The sequence below is a fragment of the Colossoma macropomum genome, unplaced genomic scaffold (genome assembly GCF_904425465.1).
Source record: "Colossoma macropomum unplaced genomic scaffold, Colossoma_macropomum, whole genome shotgun sequence".
Classification (NCBI taxonomy): Eukaryota; Metazoa; Chordata; class Actinopteri; order Characiformes; family Serrasalmidae; genus Colossoma; species Colossoma macropomum.
Window position 1 is genome coordinate 19,047,563 of NW_023494801.1, and position 27,787 is coordinate 19,075,349.

The window sequence follows — 27,787 nt, forward strand, 5'->3', positions numbered from 1 at the left end:
CCTAAATTGCGGTGCCAGTGGTGAATTGCCATTGAGAATTCATTTTAATCTACATTTAGGCTTAATCTGGGGCATGTGAAACTGCCACTATGTGTCTGACTTTTCACTAGGAACGTTGTTGGAACATTGCTGTGAGGATTTGATTGCATTCAACCACAAGAGCGTTAGTGAGGTTAGTTATTGATATTGAATGGTTAGTTCTAGATCATTCACACCACTTCAGCTCATCCCGGTGTTGATTGGTGCTCCATCACACTCCACGGGGCATGGTGACCTCAGACTCAAGTGCGGCTGCTCAAGAGTGTCCTGTTCTATTTTATTGGCAGTGCTTTTTTATTTCACACTGCATGTTACATCCATTACATTTTCCTCCATTTTTTTTTTCTTTTTTAAACTTAAACCTAGGCTCCTTATTATCACACCCCACCCTTCTCACAAGAAACAAAGCCACCCTTCCCTCAGCATAACCTTCTTCACCATGAGACAGTCTTCACCATGACAAAGTATTAGTCAGCTGTAAATACGCAATCGCATTATTCAGGCAACCCTATCAGCAGATCTACGAACACACAGGTTCAAACATATGTATATCATCGCTGTATCTCCATTTTTGTCATATAAAGCAATATGACACATTCTGGTTGATGTAAAGTTAAAAAAATTCAAATGGAAAAAAGGCAAATAATTTGCATAACATCAACTTAAAACACCTTCCCACATCCCTAATTAAATCTTGGAACAAATCTAGCATTAGCACACACTCGCATTGTGTGATGTGATGTAATTTGCTGTGTATTTCGTCCTGTGGGGTAGAAGGAATAGCTCGTTCTAAAGCTAAGTAGTTTTTTTAAAGAAAAAAAAATCAGATCTTTGTCTGTATTGTCCGATACTCAAAGCTTCAGTAGCGATATCGGTATCGGAAGAGTGTTATCATGCTATCTGTAGTTAAAATGATTTAATTTGCAGGTAGTTTTCTGGTAGCTTAACTTGCTACATGTTCTTATTTAGCTTGCCCAACACTGTTGAGAGATGTGATTTTTTTTTTTTCTTGTTTTGGGGGTTAATCTATGTTGTTTTGCTAGTTTTTTGGAAAATGCTAAATATCCCCGCTCAACAGTCGCTACATCCTGTCTTTGCACACTTCTTTGCAATGCATGGCCTAATGTGCATTTTCAAACATGCTGAGAGGGTGGAGGCCAGCAGAAATCAAGTATGGATGTACTCTTTAACTAAAACTATTGGATTCTGTTTAATTTTTGACTGACTAAGATTATATCGGCTGACAGCAGTCATCTTTATTTACAGATCCTTAAAATTGGTATCAGTGTCTGATATAAGGCTAAGTTGTCTGTATATAAGGTAGAAAGGAACAGGGTGGAGCACTGGGATGATTTCATGTTACCTTGAACTGAGATGATTAAGGGAGTGCATTGCCAGTTCCAGCCTGGCTTGTGACCAGAGCTGACTCAGCTACTCCAAAAGCCATGTGTGTTCAGTGGGTGCCAGTCTAGAGCGGAGAACGCCAACTGGCTCTCGGTGTAATTTGCATCTTTAGCTAGGTCAGGGTTTCTCATGTCAGGGTTTCCTGTAGTGTGTGTATATCTGAGAACCTTGAGTGTGTGGGGTGAATGTGTGCATGTTTAATGGTGTGTCATGTAATGTTGCAGGTCTAAAGAGAGCATGTATCATGCTCTGATCTATGCGACAGTGTTAGAGATGCAGGCCATGATGACCTTCCAACATGAGGACCTCGTCAGCGCTGGAAATACGATGAAGAGCGCTCAGGAGGTGTGCCAGAGGTACAGACACACACCCACCCACACACACACTGGGGCTGCATGAAGTATCGTTTGTTGATCATGATTTTATTATTGACCATTACAGTACTGATATTGGAGAAGGTTGCAGCACAATGCGCCTCTAATAAATCAGTGTTCTGCTGTGTGTTATGAGTCAGACTGGCACCATCAAACAAAATGTATATATATCAGGCCCTGTTTCTTACTGTAAGAGGGACCAGTAGGAGAATTTAAAATATGCATTATCATGCAACTGCTATTAGTCTTTGATAGTGTATTGAAGGTAAATTTAACATTTTGTATTTTTTCAATTGTCATTCACATATCAATAATTACGTTCAGTTAAGTAATTGCAAAAAAATCTGAAATTAATTTGGAACAAATGGAATGAACAAAATAAACTTGGTCAACAGAATGCCAGTAGTTTTTAATAGGAGAGAAGCCCCCAGCAATAGCATGTAACCTATAAGCCCATTTGCACTTTTATTGTGTTTTTATTGTGATTTTTTTTTTTTTTATTATTTAAAAAAATTTAAGTGTAAAAAAAAAATCGGTGCATCCCGTCCACTAAACCTGTGGTCCCCAAACTTTTTGTCTTGGCTAGCCAAGTGCAATCTTTGTAGTGGGCCAAGGGCCAAAAAGATAAAATATGAAAGAAATAAAGAAGGTAGGTATTAGAATTCAGATTTGATACGAAACGAGGGTGCCACAATTTAATACATTTTTCAATACAGCAAAAGTTGTGCTAAATAGTTCCCAATTTCAGTGCTCCAGACACAAGCTAATATATTAACCTTAAGCTAACACTATAGCGAAAAGCTAGTCACAATAAAACGATATAATGTGATACCATATGTGACGTGGTTCAATATAACACCATATGTTGTATGTTGCATCCCTAGTAGGTAAGTTTCAAATGTACTTTTTTTAGCATTATCCTCTTTTTTGGTATTAAAACACTTGAAAATACAATTTTAAAAGGAAAATGAGAATTTAATTCTAGTCCAAGTTTTATACAAAGTACAAAAATCTGTGCTCTGATTGGGTGAGGGGGTGGGCTTTCTGACAAGCCTCACAGACCATCCTTGACTCGTGGCCTACACTTTGGGCAGCTGTACACTAAACATCAACATACATTTCATCTTTTGTCCCTTGCTTTGGATTTTTCATTAGTTGATATCACTAAAAACTGTAAAAACCATAAGAACAATACATTTAATTAGATTTAGGTGGGCTTATTGGGGCTTTTACTTTATATTTCAAGCCATATTAATATGCCAATATCTCGCAGCATTAATGCAATATGATATTTTGTTCATCTTGTGCAGCCCAGACTTCCCCACCCCTGAATACACACACACTTTTATAGTCCTATTTAGACCTCTCGCCAAGACCTTGTGACCTTTAGGCAAATGGAGCTGGTTCCATGTGAGCCGAGGCACTGTGCTGCTAGGTGATTTGCCTTGTGTTTGCATGGGGCATGAAGCACAGGCCTGTCTCAATAGCTTTAAATGGTGGACAGCTGATCATGCCTGATAACAGGCTGCGTATTCGACTGTAATTTTGCCTTGTGGTCAGAGAGAGGCTCTGGGTTAGAGTAGCATGTGTGCTGTCTGTGCTCTCAGCAAGTACTACTTCAGTTCTTCAGGATTAGTGAAGTACTGAACTGTTTTATTCCTGCTTCATTTAATCAACATTTACAGTCTGTTTGCACTAATATATTGCAAAGCAGTTTGAAAGCCGAAGGGCAAGAGTGCTACCCTGAGATCAGTTTTTGCTTTTTGTATCCTCTCATATTCAGTTATGTGAATGTATGCAATTTGCAGTTGTATGGAACTAAATCTAGATCAGTTCTGCTCCTTTGAGAGGCCTGACAAATGTGGACCTTGGCTCTTGTCATCTCTATATCTACATTATGTGTGTGTGTGTGTGTGTGTGTGTGTGTGTGTGTGTGTGTGTGTGTGTGTGTGTGTGCGGAGATAATGGATAATGAGAATTTGAGTGCTCTCCTCTGCTACTCCACAGGTTTCGTAAGAGGTCTGGTAGTCTGGCAAGCAGAGCAGCAGGAGATGAGCTCACTGAAGGTAAAATGTGTTGATAGAAGCCATAATGTTTTTTTTTTTTTTGGGGAATATGGGAAATGTCATAATAGGTGATGAATATCATACTTTGCTATTGTGTAATATTTATGTGAAAAAAAGCATTTCTTCTTTCGTTTTCTTTACAAAGTAAGTGCTTTTTTTATGAGGAGCTTTGAATGTTGCTTTCTCATTTTATGTGTGTGCGTTTGTTTATAGAGGAGCTCCATGCTGAGGCGTGTTATGCTGAGTGCTTGCTACAACGAGCCGCTCTCACGTTTTTACAGGTTGGGCACAGATTTTAAGCCTCATGTACATAAACAGCCATATAACACACACTTATAATACTGACACAAACACCTACACTCATCTTCCCACACGCTCATTACTGTCTCTGTTCAATCTAATTCATAACACAGAAATTGTGCTTTCTTTTTATGTTTCATAGACTTGGGGAGAATATCCAGACTATATAATATAACATCTCATCCTTAGTAGTAAATCACAGGATTGAAGAACTGATTGCTTTTAGAGGTGTAATACATATATGTTATATATGTATATAATACAATATGCGATACACATATTGTTAGGTTTGATGCGATTTTCAACTCTAATGCTGCATTCACATGTTTGCAATTAAGAAAAACGTCATTCTATGCCTCATAGCGGTACGTGACCAACAGCGGCATGAAGCAGCGCAGTGGTTGCCATGGTGATAGTGTTATAGGTGAAAAAGGATGATTGTCAGAGGAGAGCTTTAGCAGTGTCAGTTGTTTATTATGACCAAAATCATCATCCAGTTTATTTTACTGCTGGTCGATGGTAAAAGTTAGGAAAAATTGGTCTTGAAAATATTTGGCTCTGCAATCCCTGCTTTACTAAAGCTGCTCTTTACTTCATTATTTTCTTGTCTGGCAAGTAATAATTAATCATTTTCAAGTTAGTCGTTATTCTGACATACTACATCAAAATATTGAGAAAAGGAGTAATTATTTCAACCTGATGGGTCAGAGGTTGAACCTGTAACTTTTTCTATCTGGTGTAAACGAGCTTTCATATAAAAAGCATGCGAGCCAGACTCATGTTATATTGTGCTGTTTGCAAGCTAACTATGAAGTGGTGCCTTTGTTCATTTGCATGGAAGTTTTTTTTTATAGATAACCCACTTAATTGCCAACCCCATAAATGCAAAGTGTCAATAGACGGTCAGTAATTTCCACCTCTTTTGGTAAATCTGCTCTTTTATATTTTAAAAATATAATTTTTTATCCAATAGTTCTCAATCAGAACTTTTTCACTGTGTGCAGTGCCCTGTAACAAAATAAGGCCGATTGCGACCATTAGAGTTAACCTCTAGAGTTTGTAAGCAACTTCAGAAAGGATGTGTTTATATTACAGTATGCTCAAGAAATGTACGTCATGACAAAGACTTCTATTGTGAAGGCGGGATTAGCTGCTTTTGTGTTTATGCCCATACAGCAGGAAGAACTAGTCAGTCAGAACTTGAATGCAAGTGAGTGCAGAGCTGAGCTAATGCTAGAGCTAGCTGTTAGCCTTGCTTTCTGTGTGATGTGGCTGAGGCCAACTGCAACCTTTAATAAAGCACAACAACTTGTGCATAAGTTGTGTGTCTCCTTTAACAGCGGTAAATACTGAAATGTTATTTACCCCAGAAACGGGGACTTGTCAGATAAAACAAATCACTACTTCACTCAAATAACAAGCTATTCATTGCAAGAAACCTTTCAGTCTGATGGACAGAATTGAAACACTACATAGTGAAGACAGTATTTAAGGAAAGAGGAAAAACTGTTAGCTGGCATATTTTGGGTATCAAGTGTGCTGGCTAGCACACTAGCTGTAGTTGTCAACTACGCTAGCTGAAGTTACGGATTACATTCCTTTAAAACTTGCTAGCTAGCTTATGTACTATATGAACTACAGACCAACCGACCAAAATTAAGTGTTGTCTCTTATCTTAAAACGCCTTATTAATGTGTGTAGAGCAGTTCGGTACGTCAGAGAGAAAGGTTTTCTATAATGAAAGGCTGGTTATTTAAAGCTGTGTGGGGCCTGACAGATTTTAATTAGGCTTACTTTTGTACAGTCCAATGCCTGCAGTTAATAACGAGACTAAACTAAAATGCTTTACTAAAACTTGAGAATCAGCTCAGACTCATGCATCAGAGAGTCGACACTCAGACCCCAATGACTTAAGACCCGACACCGGCTTGCATGAATTGTCTTGTGAACATATAAGCCCCTTCTCCTGCAGCCTCTTTTCTGTGATAAGAGCCTTGATCACTGACAGTGGTGTCCATGAAAGATGGCAAACTAGACCATCAGAAAAGACTTAAAGAGTGACAACACACAGGGGTGGTGCCACACCTCCAAAAAAATGGCTAGCTGAGAAATAAAAGGGAATTAGGCCACTGACTAAAACTACCTTTCATGTCATGCTAATAGCATGTCTCTCTAAATCCATTCATGAACAGTGTCTGCGTTGGTTTTGACCCTGCACTTCACTGGGTTCAGCCTCAAATAGCAAACTCTACTAGTTAATATCTCTGAAGAACATTAGGCTGTTTTTGTACCCAGGTTGTTTTCTAAAGTCCACACCAATTTAGCAGGGAAGCAAGTGCTCTGCTACTCTGACATTTGCTACCATGAAAATAGAAAAAATGGAGAAAAATCATAATAGTGATGCATCATACTTGATATCTCCATCTTTATGATTGGTTTGTCACTGTGAATGTAAGCAGTCAGGTCACTGATGCTTGGCTAAAAATCAAATGCATATCTTCGCTATTCTGTTGCTCATCTTATCGTTATTAACAGCAGCTCAAGCTGCAGCATGATGTGAACATTTGTAAAGAGTAGACTTTTAAAACAGGTGGATTGTGCAGACAGTACAGCTCTGAGGAAAACACGCTCTGGTGTCGAATTTAGTATTAAACTTAGTATTAACAAGAATTAGCCTGATTGCAGCGATGGTCATTTCTGGTATAAACAGGTGAAAAAATCATATTACATTGGCTCACTTTTTTCAGATTGTTTGTGTAATTTGTTGTGGCAGTTTCTCACACAGCTAACCTTGTAGGAGAGTGACAACAACCTGGTTTATTTATGATCAAGGATTATAAGCAAGGATGGGTCAAGGCTCACCACTTGCCAAAAATGCATCAGCAAAAACCGCAGCAGTTTAAAAATACTGTTTTTCAACCAGAGATTGCAAGGATTTAGGTATTCTATCTACAATGCATAATATCATCAAAAGAGTCAAAGAATCCAGAAAATACTATATAAATCCAGAATCCAGAAAATACTATGCACAGTGGAAGTCATATGTCAACAACATTCAGAAATGCTGCCAATTTCTCTGGGCTCGAGCTAGTCTGAAATGGATAGGTGCACCATGGAAATGTGTATTGTGGTCTGACGAGAGAACCTTTCAGATTGTTTGTAGAAACACCAGAGTCTGTCATGGTGTGGGGGGACATATTAGTGAGTAACTTGCACATCTGCGAAAGCACCATTAATGCTGAACACATTTTGGAGCAACATACTCTGCCTTTTGGCACCCATCTTTTTCAGAGAACTTCTAGGCTTATTTCAACATGACAACACTAAGCCACATTCTGCACATTACAGCAGCATGCCTGTATAATCGGAGAGTGTGGATGCTAGACTGGCCTGTCTAGAGTTCAGAACTGTCTCCCATTGAAAACGTGTGTTTTATGAAGCTCAAAATAAGACAACAAAAACCCTGTATGGTTGCGCAGATGAAGACTTGTATGACAGAAGAATGGCAAAAAATTTGCTTTCAAAACTGGGTCAGTTTTTGTCTTCAGTTTTCAAACGATTGTCTAACACAGTGGTAAACATGATGCTGTGTTGCTGGAATCAAATTTAGAGGGAGCTTATATTTCACAAAAGACAATAAAGTTCATTAGAGAAAACATCAAATGTTATGTTTTTGTACCGTTTTCAGGCAAACAGGCAATAATAATACAAGCAAAACAGAATGTATTAATTACTGCTTTATGTTTTTATTAGCATTTCACATCCTGAACTTTTTGGAATTAGGTTTGTATTTCAAACTCATATTTCAGCATAGTGGAAGGCGACCAACGTCATTTGGCGGTGAAATTGGATGACTGGCTTATATCTATTCATATAACATATTTACATATTTATATATGTAGATTTGAATTCTAATGAGCTACGTCTTTTGTGCCTGTAGCAAAGTTGGACCAGAGGGGGTGCTACAGACACTGAATTGATCACAATAATTATCTTTATTTTATATATATATATGTTATTAGTATAATATTAGTATATTTTATATACTAATGTTATTTATTATTACAAATTGATATATTTGTTTTAGGATATAATTATCCTTTACATTTTGATGCATCTCATTTTTTCAAACTCTGGTCTGTTCTTTTGTTCACAGGATGAAAACATGGTGAGTTTCATCAAAGGAGGAATCAAAGTACGCAACAGCTACCTCATATACAAGTAAGTCTGGAGCAGGTGTGCTGGGAGCAGAGGAGTAAGTGGAGGAGAAACTTTAGCTTTTTTTCTTTTTCAGTGTCATAAAATTATGCAGCAGAGATGGAAATTGGAGGGTTTTTATGTAAACGTAATTGGAAGAATAGCCATTTCTGGAAGTAGAAAAGCAATATTGACTGCAATTTAGTCCAAGATGCAAACTATGTCATTATGTTAGAGTATTTTATTTCCAATGATGTGAAAACTGAGGGTCATTTAAAACCGCATCAACATCCTTTAATAGGCATCTATTCAAAAAGCCCAGACTGCACTGATCAATCATTGACTGCAATAATCTCATGCTGTGACTAACCTGAGTGTTATTTTACACGCAGGGAGCTCCACTCCTTTTTTAGGTCTCACAGCTCTTTTAAAGGGCCAAACCACAAGCACCTGGAAGGAGGGGTAGCGTTTGGAATCGGTGCTTTCAACTTGGTATGTTCCACAAGCATCTATAATGGTTTGTACGTGACTCAGTGAAAACCTGCTAATCTGACTTGTTCATCAGTTTGTCTCATGCTGTCATCCATGGTTATCTTGCAGACACTTTCTCTGTTCCCTCCCCGGATACTCAAAGTTTTGGAGTTTGCAGGCTTTTCTGGGGATAAGGTAAAGAACTTTGTTTGGGCTTTACTTTGAATGCAAGACATCCGTGGCTTTTGAGATAATCATTGTGCAAAAAGTAAAAACTAAATATGTTTTTTGAGATATGATCTTCTACGTTTGAATTGTTGTCCAGATGCATATTTGTATGTTATCTCCTCTCACTTATGAGTATATGTTCAGTTGTATGCCAAAGTTTGGACACTCCTGGCCAAATGACATATGTTGTTGTTGTTTTTGAGGTGCACAACCTCTGCAGCAAACTATGTAATAAAATAATAATCTTGCAAAGGTTAATGCACAGGAACATTTAACATGAATAAAGGAAAAATGAAAATAGTAATTACGGCATGTGCAAAAGTTTGGACACCTATTAAGTCAGTTCCTACTAACAAACCCCTTTGGCTGAAATCACAGCTTGCAGAAGCTTTTTGTAGCCCTTTAGGAGTCTTTCTATGCAATGTTTTCTGTGACACTGGCTGCCCCACGACCCCAAAGCATAATAGATCCACCCACAGTTGACAAGTAAATATGTTTACTTGTTAAGGTGTTCTTTTCATCAAACGCTGTTCCTTTTTTTTCCAAACATACATTTGGTGATTGTGGCCTAGGAGTTCAATTTTTACATTAGTCCACAGCACTTGTTTGCAAAATGACTCTGGCTCACGTAGATTTTTTGTAACATCTAAATTTCATGACTCCTCCATGCAGATCATGTCTGTGCAACAATGCCGCAGAGGCAGAACAATGCACCACCACTCCTGTGTCAGCTAAAATTTTTTTTTGGACCGCATAAGAGCAGTCCTGGCTGAGAGTGTTTTTAGTCTTCCAGATCTTGCCTTGACTTCCACAGTTCCTCTTAACCTCCATTTGTTAATAACATTTCAGACAGTGAAACTTGCGAGCTGGAAGCTCTTGGATATGTTTTCTATGGTTTGTAGGCATCAGTTGACTTTAGCCAGCTACATAAAAAGGAGCCCATGGTTGTTGAGTGTTAGCACAAGGTCAGAGTTTATTACACTCTGCAACTGTCATCAGCTGACATTTCCTATTGACAATTCTTGACCTGCTTAACTAGTCCTATAAATCAACTATGGTCCTACAAGTCAGTTAAGTTCTGAGACTTTTTAGCTGGAAATGTGTCCAAACTGTTGCACGTGTCACAATTACTATTCATTTTTTTCTGCTTTTTAAGTTAATAGAACATAAAGTAACTATGCAGTTGCTGAAAATGTTGCTTTTAAAATATTTAGCTGTAGATTTGTTTACTTGTTTTCACTTGAAAAGTTAACACATTTATAATATGGCCAGGGATACTTTGCAAAAGGCAAAGATCTGTTTTTATTTCTTCCAGGCAAAACAGCCATTAAGTACAAGTTATTCATTTTTTTCAGAGTCAGGAATGAAAGCAGAAAACATATTTACTAGTAAATTACACAAGAGCCCTAACAACTAAACTTCTGTCGTAGTTTTTTTTGTTTGTTTGTTTTCTTTTTCTTCTTGGCTACACATGCTTTTAGACACATAGCGTTGAATTGAGTGGAGCTTGATTTTCTCCTCTCTCTCAAAGATGAAAGCTTTAAGTACTGTTTATCTGATGGTGACAGTTTTGGTGGTCTAGCAGGTCTTGGTTGTTAGGAGTTCCATTTCCCTGTATTTTCTATATCCTTTAGTAATCTCCAACTTCAGTTCTCCAAACCTTTATTTTTTCACTTATTTTCCCTTTTCTTATGCAAGTGGATTGTTTCATGTCTAAAATTTTATGTCCTTAGAAATACATCCTGAAAAACAAATAACCTGAACTTAATGGCTGCTTTGAGTGGAAATTAAATAAGTGAAGGGTTGTCTCTGACATTTGCACAATACTGTACGTGTGTGTGTGTGTGTGTGTGTGTGTGTGTGTGTGTGTGTAGGAATATGGACTTTCTCAGCTGTACGAAGGGGCCACATCCCATAACCTGCGCTCTATGCTGTGTGCTCTGCTGCTGCTTTGCTACTACACCTTCCTCTGTTTTATTTTAGGTAACAGCCACACTCCTCCCCTAGTCCTGCGACACATGATTAGATTAGGTTAGATTAGATTGGATTTATTGCCACATCACAGTATAAACACAGTATAAAAGGTACGTGAAGTTATTATGTGCAAAGCTCCTGGCAACACTTCAGTATTAAAAAATAAACATCACATAAATGCGCTACTGCTGCTGCTACTGTTACTACTACAACTATTAGTGCTACCACTGCTAGTACAACTACTACTACTACTACCACTAATAAAAATAATAAGAAGAAGAATAACAAAGTAGAACACAGTAATTATGATCCAGTCTACATTACATGAGCATTGCATGTGCAAATGCAATGCATACATGCAAAAATACTCTGGAATTGGAAGCAATCTTGCAGGCTGTATGTAACACATCACTGGTTACTTGGTTTATTTGCATTTGCCAGTGGAATTCATTAGAATATGTACTCTCTATAATAATAATACAATAATAATGTGTGCACTATAGTTCAGTTTGAATGTGTACTGTTCTTTTCTGTGCAGGGACAGGAGAGGGGGATGTAGCTGACGCTGAGAAACTGCTGAAGCCTTTTCGGCTACGGTATCCACGTGTAGGTCTCTCTCTCTCTCTCTCTCTCTCTCTCTCTCTGTCTCTCTCTCTCTCTCTCTCTCTCTCTCTCTCTCTCCCCCTCTCTCTCTCTTTTTAGAGATTTTAAATAGGACAGCTGTGACAGTACTCTAGCAATACTTTTGGAACTCCCTTCTTCCTTCCCTCTCTCTCCTCTCCAGGGGGCTATTTTCCTGTTCTTTGCAGGCAGAGTGGAGGAGATAAAAGGCAATGTTGACGAGGTGAGTGAACAGGAATGGCTGTGTGTAGGGAATTGGGGCAGGAATATTATCACTGTAATTTAACCCCCACACACAGTTTTCACGTTTTGTGTTGATTAGAGCTTTTTACATTCATTACACAGATTGTCATACCTACAAAGAAAACGGACCTATTCGTTTCAGGTCCATTACCCAAAAATGGCATATACCGGCATTACCTCCGCAGCCCTGCTGTTTAACATTAGAGCAAATTTAAAGGAGCAGTTTGTAAGATTTTTAGAACATTTTTAAAACACTCCATAATTAACTGAAATTCTCAACAGAATGTGAAGAAACATGAGTTTTGACGTTATATCAAAGACATCTGTGTACTGTGTAGCAGAGATATCTAATGAAGTTAGCATGCAAACCAGCTAGCTTTGGCCTGTCCTGTCTTGTGATACCACTTTGTGCCTCAAAAGGCGATAGTGAGTCACTGTAGTGTCAAGTCCGACATTAGAGGATGCAAGGAAGTAGCAATGCCTGCTCCGGGCAAGAAACCACGAAGAAAGTGACACAAATAGAGCAAAACAAGAGTTGAGACTGGTGTTGCTTTCCACCGCTGGAGACGGGTCTTGGCAAGTAAAGGGATAAAGTTTGATGCTGAACTTGTAATATTTCTTCTAGACTGGTAAGTAAACAGAGGGAAGAGTTATTCAACAGGTTGAGTCATCTTACATGTTGCTCCTTTAAAAGCTGCAAGTAATATAGGCTGGTGTCCTTGCTGATATCCCAGGACAAGTTTACGAGTTTTTTGTGTTTGAACTCCATCATGGAACACCAGCAGCTGAACTTTACAGCAGTAGTTTGGCGAAAATGTACTCAGAATGTAGTTAATTAGCTGAGACATGTTTGCTTCTTTGTCTTTGTACTGGACCTATGAGGCAAGTATAAATTACAAATAATTGAAGCTTATGTACATCAGTTAGCATTATGCAATCTAGGGCTGCATTGATTTAGTGGATAAAATCATTACATTGATTATTTAAAAAAAATGGAGATTTTAATTATTGGTGTCATTTAAAAAAAACTTCAAATAATGTTAATGTGTGTTAATTCCGACAGATTTCAATGCACTCTGTATACACAGGAACAATGTGGTTTCCCAAATTCAACTAATTTGTGGCAGAGACAGAAATCTAAATGATGGCAGCTGCAAAGGAACATAAACTCAAGAAAATAAGACCCACAAAAGTCATGGCGTTGTGCAATGCACAGTCTGCAGAGTGACTGCAGCATTTCACAGCAGCACAACAATGATGCACAAATGAAGTGATAGCATCACAGTTCTAACACATGGCTCTTGTCAGCCTAGTGACATTAGGTTAGCTGATTGTCTAATGGAAGAGAGGTGATGTTGAGGAATCCCATAATGATGTAGCAATTCAGTAATAAAATGATGAGGCTTCGTATTACCATGGAGGGTAGACATGGGGCAGAAGAGGATGTTAAATCTGTTTTAGGCTGGTTTTGAGACAACAGCATTACAAAGTTGAAATTTTAATGCAGAAACCTTTTGCCAGTGATGTATCTGATGTTGCCTAGGCGTCTAGACATACCTCTCTGAGACGCATGAGAATGGGGCCAAAAATAGGAAATGGCTAAATGATTAGAATCTATAACCGAGAAAACAGGAAAGGTATGGTTTTTTGTACTCAGTCATACTTTTGATTCAGTGAACAAAAGCTGTTTATCATTTGGTATGGTGAATTTTAAAATTTAGGTTTCGTGTGCCATATATTTAAATTTACTTCTCACTGAAACAAGAACATAATTATTAGATTTGTCAAATAATTGAAAAATAATTGATAGCTAACAATTTTTAGAGGTAATGTTGCTGCAGCTCTAGTGCCTGCATTATTACACTTGGTTAAAATACACTTACTTTCTCCAAAATAGGCAGAAGTGCATACAAAACTTTAGGATGGTTGCTACTACAGTTTCTATCTATGTACTTCTGTTTCTTTTTATTAATAATAGTCTGCCATTCTATGTTGAAAACACAAAAGAAAGTCTGTTTTAAATTATTTAAAAGCTTGACATGGTTTGGAGCCTATTAGCTTGATGGCTACACCATTTACAAAAGTGTTTTTTCATTTCAAGTCCCATGAAGGACAGCAACAATAACCACGCTCCCCTCAAAAAAGAACTTGTGTGTGTCCAGGCAGTGGCGCTGTTTGAGGACGGCTGCAAGGCACAGCAGGCCTGGAAACAGTTCCACCACATGTGCTACTGGGAGCTGATGTGGTGCTTCACCTACAAGAGGCACTGGAAGATGGCCTACTTCTACGCCGACCTGCTCAGCCAGGAGAGCCGCTGGTCCAAGGTCAGCCAGCCAGCCCTCCTTCTGTAAATGATACAATGATGCAGTGAAAATACTCAATATTAAAGCAGTGTTAATATTAAGCATATCTGCTGATTAGCCACGTGTGGGGTGAGGGGAAATTTGTGTTAGTTTTTTTTCCAAGCTATTTCTGTATTATATTAGATATAAGTGACCCATACTCTAATGCGTTTTCTGCGTGAACATACAATGGTACTATAAAGTTTGAGAAACCTTTAGAATTTTTCTAATTTTTGATTAATCTAAACTACAATTTAATCAGTGACCATATAATACAAACAGTTATACAATTTTTTTTATACATTTATTGTATAAAGTGATCCAGTATGTAATGTCTTTGTTGGCAAAAGTATGTGAATCTTTGCCTACAGAAACTGGTGTGACTCCACCTGAGCAGCACTGACTTTGCTGTAACTGTTGATCAGTCCCACATACTGACTTGGAGAAATTTCTCCTTACATACTTCCTTCAACTTAGTTATGTTGGTGGGTTTTCTTGCATGAGCTTCACACTTCAGACCCTGCCACAGCATTTCTTAGATTAAGGTCTGGACTTTGACTGCCATTCCAAAAGGCAAATTTTCTTCTGTTTCAGCCATTGTCTGGTGGACTGACTGGTGTGTTTAGGGTTGTCATAGACAGATGCCCTGATATTCTACTGTATTTTACTGGTACAATCCAGAATTCGTAGTCTCATTAAACTATTGCAAATGATCCTGGTCTGATGGGAGTAAAACAACATGTTTCACAGCTGAGATGAGGTTCTTAACTGGAATGCAGGCCATAAAGGTTTATTATTGCTTAAACAACTTTTTCTTTTTTTTTTTTTTGAGATTGCCTTAACATGCTTAACATGCACTCATAAGCATATGGTGAAGACTTTGATCGTGAAGACTCAGATTGATATTTTACAAAACAGGGCAGGGTCATCCTTATACTTGATTGTCATCTAATTAGTTGAACCTCTTGACTCTAATTATCCCTCATATTAAACTGATTCCAGAGGTTACCATATTTTTGCCAGGAAAAAAAAAAAATAATATTGGCTCGTTTTGTTTACTAAATGAAGAAAAAAACTGTTTTACTGAGTTCTCTTTATCTATTCTATCTATACTTATTGTGACTTACATGAAGATCTAATCATATTCATGATCAAATTTCTGTAAAAATTTAGAGAATTCTAAAGGGTTCAGAAACTTTCTAGCATCACAGTAGCAGCTGTCTTCTATGGAGTATATTTACATGGATATGCATTGAGCACAAATCATTCAAATGAATACCTAAAGAAGGTACCTTGCATATCTGTTTCTGTCTTTCTCAGGCTATGTATGTGTACATGAAGGCTGCTTATCTCAGTATGCTGCCTGAGGGGGAGGCGAGGCCATTTGGAGAGGATGAGGTGGAGCTCTTCAGGTAAACACTCTTACACACCCTACTGTCAGCCACCATAAAGACTTGCCATGTCAGTATCTTTCTAACATTTTGCATAGTGTTTTTATACACAAAATGACATCTGCCGTCAGACTTTCAGTTTTGTGTAATGGTTTATTTCCTCTCTTTGTCTCTCTCACTCTCTCCCTCCTCCTTTCCCTCTCTCTCTCTCTCAGACAGGTGCCAACCTTCAAACAGAAGATAGCAGGGAAGTCTCCGCCCACAGAGAAGTTTGCCATCCGCAAAGCTCGACGGTACAGAGCCAGCAACCCCGTGCGACTCTCCGTACCCGTGCTTGTAAGGCAGCAAAACACATCAACATACTTAAGATGCTGAGCCCTTATACAGTCATATACAGAAAGTGAAAATAGGTTAACTCATCTTCTACAAAGAACAAACTTTTTAAATTTAGTGCCTAATTTAATTTTTTTTTTGCATATAATTTTTTTTTGAGTATAATGTATCATAAAAAATAAAACATAAAATATTAAATGTGCCATAACAAGCCATTATTATTTTCTAATATGTTAAATTCAGCAAATAAACAGTATTGTAGTAGTGTGCATTAAAATGTGCAGAAGTGTGCTTTTCTAATTTTCATTTAGAAAATCAACAAAACATTTCATTTGACCAGGGTGCCCAAACTTTTGCACACCACTGTATGTACACTACCATGTACACCACCATGTACACTACCAAATGCTTTACTTTGAGTGAGGTAATATGTTTCAGTGTAGTTGTAATAGAGCCGTGCAAATGTAAAAATCTATTGTAATAATAAAGCTATTCTACTACAAGTTTACATTGAATGAGGTAGTATAAATATAAGATATTTATAATAGAGCTGTGTAAATGGCATTGTAAATCTGATGGTGGTAGTAGTGGGGGGGGCTGGTGTAAGTGAAGGAGTAGTGTTCAGTGTATAGTCAGGTTCATGTGGGTAGCAGCTGTTTCTGAGCCTGGAAGTATGGGCTCCGAGACACCTTTAGCGCCTACCAGAGGGCAGGAGGGGGAACAGGCTGTGGTTGGGGTGGGTGGGGTCTCTGCTGATGCTGAGACCTCTGCACAGACAGTGTTTATGCTAGATGTCTTTGGCTGGGAGCTGGGGGTACCAGCGATATGCTGGGCTGCCTTTGCGACCCACAGCAGGGCTTTCTGATCTGCTAATGTGCAGTTACCATCCCCAGATACAGCTGGTTAAGATGCTCTCAGTGGTGCAGTGGTAGAAGTTGGAAAGTGTTTTGGGAGATAAGCGGTCACTCCGCGGCCTCTTTTAGAAAATGCAGGCGTTGTTGGGCCTTCTTTACACAATTTCAATACAGTATTGAAAAATCAAAAAAAAAAAACGAATTGAAGTTTAAACCTGTATCACCGATACGCCCCTTGGTCTCTTCTGAAATTCTCTTATTTGCCATTCTTAGTGGAAACCTCAACAACTGATCAAAACTATGTATCTGAAGGCATCCTATCGAAGTAATGTTGGGGAAGAGGGAGTGGGGCTTATGCAATACACTCACTAACCCATCCCCCCCAAGTCTTGACCTATGAAAAAAAAAAAATTATCATATCTGAAAATATGTGCACAAGTAGGTATTTTAGATATCTTCCGTCAATATTACAAATTTCATTTGGAGAAAAAGATATTAAATACCAAATAATATACTGTAACTGTTTATGGTCATTTCTTGATGAGTTATCTTCCCCGAGATTTGTTCAGTACTTTATTCTAACGTCATTCTCAGTGATTATGAACTTATCTGAAGTTCTGTTGATTTATTCTGAATCTAAAATTAAATTTTTCGGTTAGCTGATACCTACATATGAAGTTATGGTGTACTACCATCACATTAGAATAATTTTATACATAGATCTCCAACAAAACTGGTTTTATGTTATTGAATAGTCATTGTAAATGCTAGGAAAATTACATTGCCACTTATACAGGCACAAACACTGTAGTCGTTCTGATCAAACCTCCAAATCAAATATTAACAGGATTTTTTTTATGCTGAGTAAATACGATAACAGATTGTGCTGCATGTTTCAGGAGATGATGTATATGTGGAATGGGTTCTCAATGATCAGCAAGCGTCCAGAGCTGACGGAAGGCATTCTGGAAACACTGCTGGAGGCAGAGCGCACCCTGCAGGCTGCACCAGGTATTGACCCCACAAACCACCCTTTTAAGTAGGTGTTCTGACGAATTACTCGGGCAGATGGCTGAGTATCTGAATAACATAAGTTTTCCCATATCCAGATTAAGCCTAAGCCTAGACACTAAAAGCATTTCCAATGTTGATTGTCCAGGAAACCAGCCTATGTTTTTTCAAGAAAATAATGGAACAGATGGTGAAAAAAAGTATCTTTTACACAATTTTCCTCTTCCCCTAAACAAAGAAGCCAAGATATGTTTGCAGTCCAAAGTTTGCATCTTAAGTTTTATTGGAGCTACATAGTTAATGTAGCTAACAAGTAGTGAAAGCTTATACCCCACCAATTAGCATCATGAAAACTCCATGCCCAAAAAAAGAAATCAGCAAATCTAAATGAAAGGTATTATGAATGTGCAAATGTAATTTAAACAGATTACTAGCAGCCATCATTATCTGCATTAGCATTTGGTAACATTTTATTTTGATAGTCCACTATAGATGTTTTCTAGTTGCTTAACTTGTCTGTAACTTGCACTCCCTTTAATATTGGGAACCGATCAAGACCAAAACTGGCATTGTTTTATTTTTGCTTGTTGTTGTTGTTCTTTAACTGTTCTGTGCTGCGTATTTATGATGTAAATAATGTGAGTCAGATAAGGGCACTCACGCTGAATGCTGCTGCTTCATCTGTACTAAAATGTCGTAGCATAATTATTCATGACTCTAAATAGGCAGTTATCTCTTACTTCTGATGTTGCGCTTTATTTGATTCATGTTCTTTAAATTCAGCCATCTAAATCTTGAGTTTAAAATGCCTGCTTGACCCATTAAAGCGCACATAATTCACTCTTTAACAGGCTATGTCCTTTTTTGAAATTCAACTGTAAAAAAATTGGCCATAAAAATGACCATAAAATTCCTTGATTGGTGCTTCTCTAACATCCATTAATATTACCTTAACTTCTCCCCAGCCTGAAACTCATTGTCATCCTAGCCTTAATCTCAATTTAAGACCTAGCACTAATCCAAACACTGTTAAAAACAAGCTGAGATGTTAACTAACTGATCATTTGCTGATATTTTACATAACTAAAGCCATTCCCGGACTTTTGAATGTCATTTTTAATGTCATTATTATTAGACAACATTAATTCAGTTACATAACATGATAAATGAAAAGATTCATTGTTTTTAATGGATTTGCCAAGTAGGAGACAGGCATGTAAAATAAATATGCTGTGTGTGTCCTGAAGACAATGAGTACACACTGGATGACCGCTGCTTGATTCTGCTGCTGAAGGGTTTGTGTCTGAAGAACCAGGGCCGTATGCAGCCTGCTGAGGAGTGCTTCAACAAAGTTTACAGCAGGCAAGTGCAACGTACTGTCTGTTACAGTTATACACAAGGACCTTTGCTTGGCTATAAAAGTGAACCTTGTGACAGGGTAGTTTAATTATTTTTATTACTCACAAATGCAAAATATGTTTTAAAAAAAACATCAAATAGCTCACAGTAAATTCCCAGTGCACATAAAGTATCTTGAGCTATGTTACATAGCTCAACAGAGGGGCCAGTCTCCCAGACCTGGACTAAGCTTAAACCCACACTAAAAAGCCAGTGCTTCATTGCTGGAGCAGTTTAGTACAAGACTAGGTGTAATCCATGTCCAGGAAACCAGCCCATTATGTACTGTAAACTGGCTTCTGTTTCCATCGTCCAAAAACATTGTATTAATTTGTATTGTGTACGTTTTTAAAACACCTGAAAATGTTAGCTGCTATTTACATTCTGTGAACGGTCATTCTATTGATGACCCTTAGAAATATTGCAAATGATTGCGTTCAGATTTTTACCAGGCTTTGCCAGATAAGACCTTTTTTTTTTCTATTAAGTTAGCATTGTAGAGATATGAGCTATTCTTATGACCACCATGATTTGCACCCTCTGGGTAATATGTTACTCTTCCCATATGAAGGATTGTAGTGTATGTAGATGGTTAAATATGGTGGCATATGAAAGGGTGTGATTTCTCATTCAGGTCGTTGAATGTGTCTGTTTGTGTTTGCGTGGACCAGTGAGAAGAAGCTGAAGTTTGACCACTACCTGATTCCTAACTCTCTGCTGGAGCTGGGCCTGCTCTATGTTGACACAGGGAGGAGGGAGCAAGCCATCAAACTACTGCAAAAAGCCAAGTGAGTAGAGCCGAGCCTGGAGCTGAAGCCTACAATTCAGCACTCATTGGTCCTTTTTATTTATGCGTTCTCCACTGCTGTGGCACTTCATTACAGTCCTGAGAGATTATAGTTAGTGGTGTGAAAAGAAACTGAAGGTGGTGATTCAACTGCATCAATTTTGGAAGGCTAGAATTGATTACAGCATATTATAATAATATTTAATGAAGCATGCACTCATTTTTTTGGCCAAAATAAAGTTCTCTTTGCAAACGTAAACATCCAAAGAAAATAAGCTTGTTTATGGTTATTAATGTCTTTAGTTCCACTACAGTGTCAGTAGTAGTTTAAGTTGTGTATTTTAAATAAACAAAATAAAATATCATAATCATCTTGAATCATTGTGAGTTCAAATTTACACCCATAGTTATAGTGATGCAGCGAGGCTGTATGTCCCTAATAGCCAGCCTTAGGTGGCACATGGCCATTTGCTCCCAGATAGCAATCTATATGTTAGATCTTAAGGGGACAGTTTCTCCTCTAAGAAATTTTGAACACAGAAACATGGGTGATTATAAACCCATCTGAGAACATAGAACAGACTTTTACCGAGGTGAATTTTTCCCCCCTGCTGTTTTTTGCAAATGCTAATGTATTTTTGAAGAAATCAAAGGAAGTCCTTAGGCAAATGGCAAAGGTCCAGTCTGTTCCTGAATAAGCTAAATTTCCCAGTACTGTCAGAAAAAAACACTGTCACAGGGATGGTACAATCAAGGGTATGTCTTCACTCTTTTTAACTTTAATTTAACTGCACAGTATCAGGGCTAGATACCGACCAGGCCGGAGCTCAAGAGACTGAATATAAAATTGTGTACACATAATCACTAAGTAAATGGAGTAAAGGCCCCTTAACCCAGACCCTTCTTCTGTATTTAAAATAATTAAAAGCCCCTAAAACCAAAAATATGCAGAAATATAATTGTGCAAGAAAAGTAGCTGTTGCACATTAATTGATAATTAACAATTTTGTTTGTTTCCATTATATTGTTACAAAATTGTTCGCAGAGAACATAAACAAGGGGAGTTTTGGGGACAGGGGCTTTAAAGAAGCTTGTGCCCAGAAACCTCTTGTAACCATGATGGACAGTACCCTTTTTTCTGACAGTGTAGGTCAGGAAAATAATGGATTTTTGAAGAAAGAAAGTAATCACCAACTCTGGTCCAGGGGATCTACCTTCCTCGAAGTCTAGTTTCCACTGCAATTTGTCACACCTGCTCCAGTTAATAAACTTCTTCAGAAGTCATTGATTGGCTGGATCATGAGGGGCAGGACAGCTTGTTAGATCTTGTTAGATGCAGTTGGAACTAAACTCTGCAGGAAATTAGAACATAAAGAGTTATAATCGAAGTGAGATTAGTTGGTGTGTTGCAGGGAGGCTTTATGTCCCTAATAGCCAGCCTTAACTGGCATGCGGTTGTTCCTCAAAGATTTTTTTGATTATGATTTTTTTTGTTCTCCTCTCAGGAATAACTACAAGGAATACTCGATGGAGTCCCGCACTCAGTTCAGAATCCATGCAGCCTTGTCCAAACTGAAGGCTGACACAAGCGACCAGGAAGAAATAACAGTCCTGTAACAGCCCAGCTGAAGTGCCTCGTTTAGGACTGACCCTTTCAGTCAACTAGCAAACCAAAGTGACTCATCTTCCGCAATGTTTCATCCCTCAGTACTGCCCTGCAAGGTTATTTATAAACAGGCCTGGCCCAACTCAACCCACCTTGGGGGGGGCATCACGAGGGACACCATACTTGTAGCCTACTAACACATGTTGAGTATATTTTAGGGTAAAAGGTTAGAGACAAGTAATAGAAGAGCCACCTGTGAGTTGGACCTTAAACATTCAAAAGAGTATTAAATGGTAGAACATCTGCCTGATGCTGCAGTCAGTATGTTTGGAAAGGAGTTATTTTATGGCCTTTTCAAATTGCAGTTTTTTGTTTGGTTTAGGTGGATGAAGTCTGCCATCTTACTAGCCATTTTTCACAAAATATTTGTTTTCTCCACAGCATATTGATGGGTGTTAGGTAACATAAAAAAATTTTTGTGACAAAAAGCCAAATATAAAGCAATTAATGGTAGATCTCAATTTGATAGCAAGTTTCTTCTAATAGAAATTTTAAATTCAGCATATCGAGATTGCAAAGCCACATGAGAACACAGCACAGACTTTAACTGTTTTTTTTTTTTCCAGCTGTCATTTGCAAAACTACTGTGTGCTAACATGCACTATATGTCCAAAGGTTTATAGACACCTGCTCATCCAGCCTTTCTTCTGAAATCAAATGTATTCATGGTGAGTTTGTCCCCCCTTTAATGCAATAACAGCTTCTACTCTTCTGGGAAGGCTTTACACTAAATGTCAGAACACTGCTGTGAGGATTTGCATTAGTGAAGTCAGATACTGATGTTCAGTGATTAGTTCTGGATCTCAAACGCCACTCCAACTCCAAAGGTATTGGATAGAGCTTTATCACTCCAAAGAACACAGCTCCACAGTCCACTGCTGGGGAAGCTTTATAACCCTCTCTAGCTGACTTGGCACTGCGCATGGTGACTTTAGGCTCACATGCAGCTGCTCCAGAGCGTCCCATTCTATTGGTCAATATATTTTTTATGAATATCGTACAGCGTGAGTGCACAATTGAACACTTGTCAGCAATGAGTGCACCTAAAAGTAGCTGAATTCACTCAGGGTGTCAAGACACTTCAGGACATATCTGTTTCTAAGAAATCAAAGGAAGCCTTTAGACAAGTGGCATGCTCTTGAATAATGGCTAAATTTCCCCACTAGGAACTCAAAAAATATTCCAAGAAGGACTAAAGCTTGTGTAAACACCATGGTGGCCCTCTTCTTTACTAGTTAGTTCATAATGTTTCTATTTTTGTCATTGTAAAATGCATACAACACCACAGGTTAATTTATGTGATCTAGAGCTAATAAGGTACTGTAATTTTAATTAGGTTCTGTGTGAAAACCAATGGTTCTTGCTGCATAATATCTGAAGGTTATGTCTTATCACTGATTGAGGAAATCTACTGGAAAACTGACACTTTATGGATCCACCTTTACAAAACAGCATATTGTAAAGAGAATAATGAGTATCTGAATGTATCAAGTTATGGGATTATTTAACTGTCGCTGCTTCTGCTTAAAGCAGTGTCAACAACATGCTGTGTCATGTACACAATAATGTGAACACGAAAATGAAGTTTACTCAAAAAAAGAATCTGCTTTTGCAGTTTACAATCAAAGCCCATTTGTTGCTGTCCCAATGTGATAAAGCAGAGACAAAAGTAAATTGAGGCAGCTGATGAGCAGTAGTTCATTTGTTAATGATGGTAACTAAAGGGGTGCACTTGTTTACATGCCGTAATATTCCTATAAATTCCAAAAATAGGGCAACACTGTCTGTGTTTTTTGTTCTCAGTATCTGTCAGGATTATTATTATTATCATCACACTGCCATAATTGAACCACAACTGAAATATTACTGGAAATTACCTGTCATTTTATAAAACTTAAACTATTTTCTTTATGGCATTGATTAAATAAATCCTAACACAATGTGGGAAAATCAGCAATGATGAATACAGTTATACAATGAACTGAACTGCACAAGATTTTTCTCTCCCTCTTACTTCCAGTTGCTGTGTCGAATGGATTTCTTGAACACATATGGGCTTAAATTACTGACATTTTACAGTTTTTGCTTTAAAAGCCTATAGGTTAAAGTATCTAGTAGGTAAAATAATATATTTATGGCCTGACGAATTTCAGTTTATTATAGAAATCAGTGCAACTTTCTGGTTTTAACAGTTTAATTCAACGAAAGGGAAAGAAATGGTGGGTCTTTCAAAAGGTCTGAAGAAATTGCCACGTTTTAATGTTGCTATGTACAAAAAAGTCAGTGTATTTGATTCAGCCAGTGTGTCTAAGCGGATTCTGCCACCGCGGGCACTGAAGGAGCCAGCCCCTGTTCCTCTTCTTTCTTTCTCCGTTTCAGAAGCTTCCTCTTCTTTCTCTCCTCCTTCTCAATCTCAGCGACCATCTCTAGGAACTTGGGGCTGCGGGGGTCCAGCGCATAACCAAAACGCTCCCGAGCCTCGGCCAGCAGCCGCTCCTTTTTGGCCTTCTCCTCCTTCTTCTTTCTCTTCATGTCCTGCTTCTCCTTCCTCCAGTCTGCAATCATCTTAGGCATTTTGGCCATGTTGGCAGCTATCAGCTTCTCTCTGTGGAGGGAGGAAAAAAGATAAGTATATATTTAAAAAAATATATATCTTATAAACAGATTGGGTTTATAAGGTCACCACAGTCAGACGCAGTAAATGAACTTTCTGAAAGGTGTTTTAGGAAAGCTAATACCATCTATGATGGTGCTGGTCACCACCCTACTAAGGCACTCTGAACTGACCCTTCTCTAAACTCCTCCCCTGAACACCAACCATCCAGTTGTAGCTTAGCAACTGTAACTATGCCTGGGCACAAATGGCAGTCTTTTAGGACTTTAGCAGAGTTTGATGCAAATGAGGCCTCACAGCTCCTAAGAGCAGCTGGAAGAGGGCTAGAGATTGATTTATCCCTTCTACAACTACAATCCTGAACCTGTGAATACATCCACATCCTTAGGATTATCTAGTCGCTTCCTTGCTTTTTTACATGTTGTACCATCAGCATTTTATCCAAATTGCACAGAATATTTTGGCACCCGTTCAGTTCAGTACTTTTTTTGTACCCTCTTAGCGTCAGCCCCTATTAATATCATCATCATCTTTAACTGCTTAATCCAGATAGGCTCACGGTAGCAGTCGGAAAGCAGAGAATCCCAGACGGCCCTATTAGAGGGCTAACAGAGTACGCAGAGAAACAGATGGACAGTCTGTAACTGTAAAACTAGACAAAATGACCCTACGTGGCAAGTGGACCTGATAAAATGGACAAAGAGTGAAGATACAATGAAGTGTACTTAATGAAGGGGGCAGCTGGTGTATTCTTTCACCCAGCATATAGCATTATGTGTTGCTATTGAATTTCTGGTATCAAAAAGTGAATTAAAAGCTAAGAGGGCTTTCTAGATACGTGTTGTTGCCACTGGGCGAAATAAATAACAAAGCCAGTTATAACCTCCCCTTCAACTCCTACAGCTGTGTGGAAGCAACTAAACCATGACTTATCATAGACTCAGAACCGCATCCATCTCATGTATGTATGTATATATACATATACACGTATATATTAGATACATGTAACGCAATATAAAGCGTTATTTAGGTATATATTATTTTGGACCTACACAGTGCACTACATAGGCAGTAAGACGCCATTTGAGATTCAGCCTTAATGTAGCCCTGAAAACGCTAACACGGTTAAAGGTGAACGGAAACCAGCAGGTCATGAAACCCAAACCCATGATGTACGGACAGATAACGAGACCAGTGAGCCGGTCAGCTAGCGTTAACGTTACCTCGCAAGCCGTTTAGCCGCTCTTTCCTTCTCTTTCGCTGCGACTTTCTCCAGCGTCTCTTCGAGCGTAGGGTGCCACTGTTTCTCCTCGGCGATGATCTGCTCCAGCTGGGCGGGAGAGGGCCACAGCAGAGCCGGGCTCACTCCTGACGCGCTGCCGTACCGAGCAAACACCTTCCTGTCATAGCGCTCCGTCTTCTGCCACTCGGGAGTCTTCTCACTGCTCTTATCCGGAATGTAGGGGTCTTTTAGGTTCAGCCTGAGGGGTCGGGGGTTATAGCCAGCTATCTGCTGTAAGACACCGGTCTCCGAAAGAGCGGGCAGAAAAGACTTTAATGTAGTAATGCTTAACAGCGAAGCTGCCCTCCTGCTCAGCAAGGAGGCCGCCATGTTTCACTCCGTCCTTCAGAGTGTGCGGAGAACGAAGCTGAACTGCAGCGGATCGCCTCCTGTCTGCAGGAGGCTGTTACTGCAGCATGCCTTAAAGGGGAACGCCACCGTTGTGTCAGAATTTCTGCATAATTCAGTCTTTAAGATGTGAAGTCGTTCAGAGTGGTTTGCTATAAAAAAGTTCCATTCTAGAGACTTACTCTCCGAATTGTTCAGGTACCAATCCTGAACAATACCTGAAGCTACTATGTGAAATAGTTACTGATATGCTAGTCAATTCCTGAGTCATTATTTAGGTAGTTTTGAGATAAAGTTTTCAGTTTTTTGGTCGAGTGGTACATACACACACACACCTTCTAAGTCGCTTCTCCTTCTGGGTCGCGGGGGGTGCTGGAGCCCATCCCAGCTGTCATCGGGCAGAAGGCAGGATACACCCTGGATAGGTCACCAGTCCATCGCAGGGCAGACATACACATTCACTCACACTCAGGGGCAATTTAGCATGTCCAATTGGCCTGACTGCATGTCTTTGGACAGTGGGAGGAAACTGGAGTACCCGGAGGAAACCCACGCAGACACGGGGAGAACAAACTCCACACAGAAAGGGCCGGGGAATCGAACCCAGGCCCTTCTTGCTGTGAGGCAACAGCGCTACCCACCGCACCACCGTGCCACCAAGTGGTATATACATAACATTGTAAGGTAAAAATGTACCAAAAGTAAACCTTTCTCTGATTTGTCAGTGTTTTATCAGCATTACTTAAAAAATAAAATAGCTGTATTTGTGTTGCAGACATCGCGACCCCTGCTTCTGTAAAGAAATCTGTTTCTCTACAATGAACCATTTCACATTGAACCACTATAAATGACTCTGGTTACACCTCAATGACTGAATTATGCAGGAAAAAGATGGAATTCCTCTTTAATACTGAAATGCAATTTTTCTCACTTTTCAAAAAAATAATGTACATAAAATACAATAAAAATGTAGATATGAATGTAGAATATGGTCCCTTTAAGAATTCTGTAATTACAGAATTTCTTACAACCTTTAAAAGTCTGTTAATGCCAGCTCACTGTAACTGTTAAAGGTCTGCATAATCACTAATAATGTTTATAAGTCTAAAATGAAGACTACTTTGTAAGACTACTTTGTTAAGGCTCTGTTAAGGAGGCCTCACATATAACTGCGCCTTTATCATTCTAGCACTAGCTTTTCTGTTCCCATATGGAAGTTATTTTTCAATGATTCGCATTGGCGTAATGCTGACCACATTGACCACATCAAAGGGAAAACGGTACCAAAAAGGCATAAAAGAAATTTTAAAACATGAACAACTATGAAACAGTAACAACAAAGACAAGACAAAATGTTGAGCATGAAACACTGCAGGTCGCCATTGAGCAGTGGCCAGATACATTCACTGGCAGAGAAGTGAGGCTTAAACAGCTGACACTTTCACCCTAAACCTCTGGGTTTATAACTAAGGGCAGACTTTGCCTGCAAAAATGTAAGAATTTTGCCTTCTAGTCTAAGATAACCTGAAATAAAGTCTGATGTGGTTTAACAGAGTCAAATATAGCACAGAATGTGGCTGCATTATAAAGAACAAATATAGTAAGCATGAACATTCATTATAACACGCATAATATGTGTCCTTGTTGGCGATGAAATTAATTAAGTCAAGTGTGAATGGAGTCTATGGTGAGCCTATAGAAATTCCCCTGGTTTTGTTGCCATAGTTGCCTTTCACACATAGAAGAATATGTGGCCTACTTTCCTTATTCCTCTCATTAATCTAAACATGTTGTTTTCTATGGGCAGATGAGCTGTACCAGGAGCACCGGAGCAGATAGAGGAG

General features: G+C 38.7%; 2 protein-coding genes across 2 annotated transcripts in view; one reads left to right on the forward strand and one right to left on the reverse strand.

Annotated features, from left to right (window-relative positions):
- The window catches only part of zgc:158403 (tetratricopeptide repeat protein 39A), a 28,454-nt gene extending 6,326 nt beyond the window's left edge, over positions 1 to 22,128 (forward strand). Inside the window, exons 3-18 of the mRNA XM_036589905.1 lie at positions 1,668 to 1,799; positions 3,825 to 3,883; positions 4,097 to 4,164; positions 8,340 to 8,404; positions 8,773 to 8,872; positions 8,981 to 9,046; positions 10,954 to 11,062; positions 11,592 to 11,659; positions 11,838 to 11,897; positions 14,080 to 14,241; positions 15,580 to 15,671; positions 15,866 to 15,986; positions 17,737 to 17,848; positions 19,096 to 19,210; positions 19,918 to 20,034; positions 21,539 to 22,128. Coding sequence (XP_036445798.1) covers positions 1,668 to 1,799; positions 3,825 to 3,883; positions 4,097 to 4,164; positions 8,340 to 8,404; positions 8,773 to 8,872; positions 8,981 to 9,046; positions 10,954 to 11,062; positions 11,592 to 11,659; positions 11,838 to 11,897; positions 14,080 to 14,241; positions 15,580 to 15,671; positions 15,866 to 15,986; positions 17,737 to 17,848; positions 19,096 to 19,210; positions 19,918 to 20,034; positions 21,539 to 21,650 — 1,558 coding nt within the window. The 3' untranslated portion in view covers positions 21,651 to 22,128. The remainder of the gene's footprint in view (positions 1 to 1,667; positions 1,800 to 3,824; positions 3,884 to 4,096; positions 4,165 to 8,339; positions 8,405 to 8,772; positions 8,873 to 8,980; positions 9,047 to 10,953; positions 11,063 to 11,591; positions 11,660 to 11,837; positions 11,898 to 14,079; positions 14,242 to 15,579; positions 15,672 to 15,865; positions 15,987 to 17,736; positions 17,849 to 19,095; positions 19,211 to 19,917; positions 20,035 to 21,538) is intronic.
- Positions 22,129 to 23,875: 1,747 nt separating this feature from the next.
- Positions 23,876 to 25,953, reverse strand: gadd45gip1 (growth arrest and DNA-damage-inducible, gamma interacting protein 1). Its single transcript, XM_036589906.1, has 2 exons — positions 25,537 to 25,953; positions 23,876 to 24,304 (listed from the first exon to the last, which is right to left on the reverse strand). The coding sequence occupies exons 1-2, from the start codon at positions 25,923 to 25,925 to the stop codon at positions 24,007 to 24,009; spliced, it is 687 nt and encodes a 228-aa protein (XP_036445799.1). The 5' UTR covers positions 25,926 to 25,953; the 3' UTR covers positions 23,876 to 24,006.
- Positions 25,954 to 27,787: the final 1,834 nt, after the last annotated feature.